The sequence below is a fragment of the Oncorhynchus gorbuscha genome, unplaced genomic scaffold, assembly GCF_021184085.1.
Source record: "Oncorhynchus gorbuscha isolate QuinsamMale2020 ecotype Even-year unplaced genomic scaffold, OgorEven_v1.0 Un_scaffold_496, whole genome shotgun sequence".
Classification (NCBI taxonomy): domain Eukaryota; kingdom Metazoa; phylum Chordata; class Actinopteri; order Salmoniformes; family Salmonidae; genus Oncorhynchus; species Oncorhynchus gorbuscha.
In genome coordinates, this window is record NW_025745323.1 from 504,090 (window position 1) to 507,994 (window position 3,905).

The 3,905-nt window shown below is 49.8% G+C and overlaps 1 protein-coding gene across 1 annotated transcript in view; it reads right to left on the reverse strand.

Annotated features, from left to right (window-relative positions):
- Positions 1-467: 467 nt before the first annotated feature.
- The window catches only part of LOC124018374 (dual specificity tyrosine-phosphorylation-regulated kinase 2-like), a 27,086-nt gene continuing 23,648 nt past the window's right edge, over positions 468-3,905 (reverse strand). The window contains 2 exon segments of the mRNA XM_046333657.1: positions 468-2,243; positions 2,245-2,624. Coding sequence (XP_046189613.1) covers positions 1,016-2,243; positions 2,245-2,603 — 1,587 coding nt within the window. The 5' untranslated portion in view covers positions 2,604-2,624 and the 3' untranslated portion in view covers positions 468-1,015.

Here is a 3,905-nt window from a genome sequence, read left to right on the forward strand (position 1 = left end):
CTCTCCCCTCCCCTCCTCTCCTTATTTTCTCCCCCCCTCTCTCCTCTCCTTCTTCTCTCCCCCCCCCCCTCTCTCCTCTCCTTCTTCTCTCCCCCTCTCCCATCCCCTCCCCTCCCTCTCTCCCCCCTCTCTCCTCTCCTTCCTCTCTCTCCCCCTCTCCCATCCTCTCCCATCCCCTCTCCCATCCTCTCCTCTCCTCCTCTCTGACAGAACACATTATTCCGTGTATCACTCCCTTGTTTCTGGTACAGGTGAAAACAAGACAAACCTACACTAATTTTTAGTTCTAGTTCAGTTGTTTAAGGAATGTCAAGAGTTTTACAGGCATAGTCTGTCAGGTAAACAAATGTTTCCACACCGCGGCCCAACCTCTCACTTTAACTCTTAACAGTCTTAAAACAGCCACTTTCCATCCTCACATTTATTTGACCAAAACCTCATCTCAGATACTATGATCGTAGCTTATAAAAAAAAAAACACCTTTCTCACAGCTATTTAATGTCACTATATCAATCAGATAAGGTAGAGAAGCAGAGCCTAAATATCTTCAGACTGTCTGATATGAGTTAGTTATCGCCATGTGTTCATCGTGGCCAGCCACCCATTCTGTTGTTCTACACTATATCATGCCCAGGTTATCAGTCTCTGCTTGGGCCAGATTGTGTGAACGGAAGCCACCTGCTCCATCAGAGCACACAGTCCTGAGACTAAACACCTAAAAGCATTGTTCCCTTCATGATGACCACTTTCATGTTTTTGTCTCGTTTATATTTAAATAAAAGCTGCTACAGAGCTACTAAACAATGACGCGGTGAATTAATAACGCTGAATAAACCCCTCTGTCTAAAACAAACCACACGGTTGAGTACTGTGACTGGTACTGTTCGGCTTCCCCGGTTGTTTCTCTCTCTCTCTCAGAGACACATCTCTCCATTTTAAAACACAAACAAACCAAAATCCAGTAAGAAGAGAGATCCTCGATGAGACAACGAACTAGCTGTCGTTTACAGTTCCTTCAACTGACTAGTTTTGGCAACACTGTCCTCTGTTGGATGTTCCCGTTGGCGTCCGTGATGTGCGCCAGGTTAGTCCTTATCTTGGCGGTGGAGCCCGAGGTGGGAGGTAATTTGGAGATGGACGTGATAGCGCCAGAGCCCCCGTCGGTGATACGCTTCACCGTTGTTTTGTCCCCCGTGGGAGGTTTGGGCAAGCGCCTCCTGAGCCAGGGGTGTCTGAGGGCCTGGCTGGGGGACATGCGCACGGCAGGGTCCCACTCCAGACACTGCTTGATGAAGTCCAGGAACAGGGGGTCGTCGCAGCCCTTCAAGGCCGTCACCCACTCCTTGCTCCCCGGGGGTCCCCTCAGTTTGCCCCGGCGGGAGCGCCCCCCGTTCAGCACCACCGAGCCGTCCGGCAGGGTCGTCACCGCGCAGTACCGGGGGTAACCCTTGGAGCTCACAAAGTTTTTGGCTCTCTTGGAAGAGTCCAGAAGTTTCTGCGAGGGCATGCCCAGCAGCTCGATGACGCATGCCAGTTGGTCCCCTTCATCTTCGCCCGGCAGGAGAGGGTACCCAGTGAGCAACTCCGCTAAGATGCAGCCCAGGCTCCACATGTCAATAGGCATCCCATAGCGCGACCCCAGGATGACCTCGGGAGCTCTGTAAAAACGAGACTGGATGTAGGTGTAAACCCGCTGGTGCTCGTAGCAGCTGGAGCCAAAGTCGATGACCTTGATCCCGCTGCGTCCCTGCTGCTTCAGGAGAATGTTCTCTGGCTTCAGGTCACAGTGGATGATACGGTTCTTGTGCAGCGAGTCCAGACACTGCAGGATAGAGTGGGCGAACTTCCTGACGAGCGGCAAGCTGAAGCCCTGGAACTTGTTCTTCTTGATGAGCTCGTAGAGGTTCATGCTGAGGAGTTCAAAGGTCATGCAGATGTGGTTACGGAATGTGAAGTTCTCCAGCATGTGGATCACGTTCATGGTGGAGTCTTTGTCCTGCTTCCTCAGGTGCTCCAGGATCCGGATCTCCTCGGCCGCCTGGCGGTGGAACCTCTTCTCATTCCTCACCATCTTCAGCGCCACGTGGCAGTGGGCCTTGTGGTCGTAGGCCTTCACCACCTGACCGAAACTGCCCTTGCCAATCACCTTGAGGACCTCGTAGCGGTAGGAGACGTGGTCGTGGGGCACCTGGATGTAGGAGCCCTGATCGTCGTCATAGCCTCCGTTGTTAGACCCCCGATCACCCCGGCCTCTTCTTGGCGTTGGGTCCAGCGAAATACACCTCTGGGTAACTGAAGATCTCATGGTGCTCGAAGGCCGTAAGCTTGGGCATGAACTGCTTCATGGCCTGCTCCGGGGTCAGGGTGGCCGGCTGGGGCTTGCTGTCGGTGGACTTGAGGGAGGCTGAGCTGCCCTGCCGACACTGGGCCGTGGTAGTGGTGACGTCGGGCTGCTGTCGGTCAGGCAGCGGTAGACCTGCCCGGCCCACAGAGGTCAACCCATTGGGCTGTGCAGTCAACACTGTCCGTTTGTTGCTGTTCTCCTCAAACAGCTGTTGAACGTGGATCTGTTGGTGGTTCCCCACGTGCATGTGGTCACTCATGGTGTGTTTATTGCCTCCAACCTGGAAGAGATCAGAGAGACAGAACAAGACCTTAGAATCAGCAGCAGCATCAACAGGAAAAGACCCAACTGAAAACAACAGACAGAAACAGTTGATATGCCCTTTGAACCCTGCACCCAAATACTTTGAGGAACTAGTGAGTCGAGCACGCCAATTCTGGACTCAGATACAGATATAGACGATTCTAGATATAATCCAACTACCACTGACAGGAACACCTGGTTTTAGATGTGTTTCTAGATATAATCCAGCTACCACTGACAGGAACACCTGGTTTTAGATGTGTTTCTAGATATAATCCAGCTACCACTGACAGGAACACCTGGTTTTAGATGTGTTTCTAGATATAATCCAGCTACCACTGACAGGAACACCTGGTTTTAGATGTGTTTCTAGATATAATCCAGCTACCACTGACAGGAACACCTGGTTTTAGATGTGTTTCTAGATATAATCCAGCTACCACTGACAGGAACACCTGGTTTTAGATGTGTTTCTAGATATAATCCAGCTACCACTGACAGGAACACCTGGTTTTAGATGTGTTTCTAGATATAATGACATGAACAGGTCTTAGCTTGTGTAGGTCTTAGCTTGTCTATGTATTAGCTTGTCAAGATCACCTGGTTTTAGATGTGTTTATTAGCTTTTCCAGCTACCACTGACAGGAACACCTGGTTTTAGATGTGTTTCTTGAGGTATAATCCTTGTCTAGGTCTTAGCTGTCAGGAACACCTGGTTTAGATGTGTTGTCTAGGTATAATCCAGCTACCACTGGTCAGGAACACCTGGTTTTAGCTTGTCTAGATATAATCCAGCTACCACTGACAGGAACACCTGGTTTTAGATGTGTTTCTAGATATAATCCAGCTGGTCAGGAACAGGTTTTAGATGTGTTTCTAGATATAGGTCCAGCTACCACTGACAGGTCTTAGCTGGTTCTAGGTGTGTTTCTAGGTCTAATGCATGAGGTCAGGTCTTAGCTTGTGTAGGTCTTAGCTTGTCTATGTATTAGCTTGTCAAGATCTTAGCTGGTTTAGGTATTAGCTTTTCCAGGTCTTAGCTTGTCTAGGTCTTAGCTTGTCTAGGTCTTAGCTTGTCTAGGTCTTAGCTTGTCTAGGTATTAGCTTGTCTAGGTCTTAGCTTGTCCAGGTCTTAGCTTGTCTAGGTATTAGCTTGTCTAGGTCTTAGCTTGTCTTAGCTTGACTAGGTCTTAGCTGGTCTAGGTCTTAGCTGGTCTAGGTCTTAGCTGGTCTTGGTCTTAGCTTGTGTAGGTCTTAG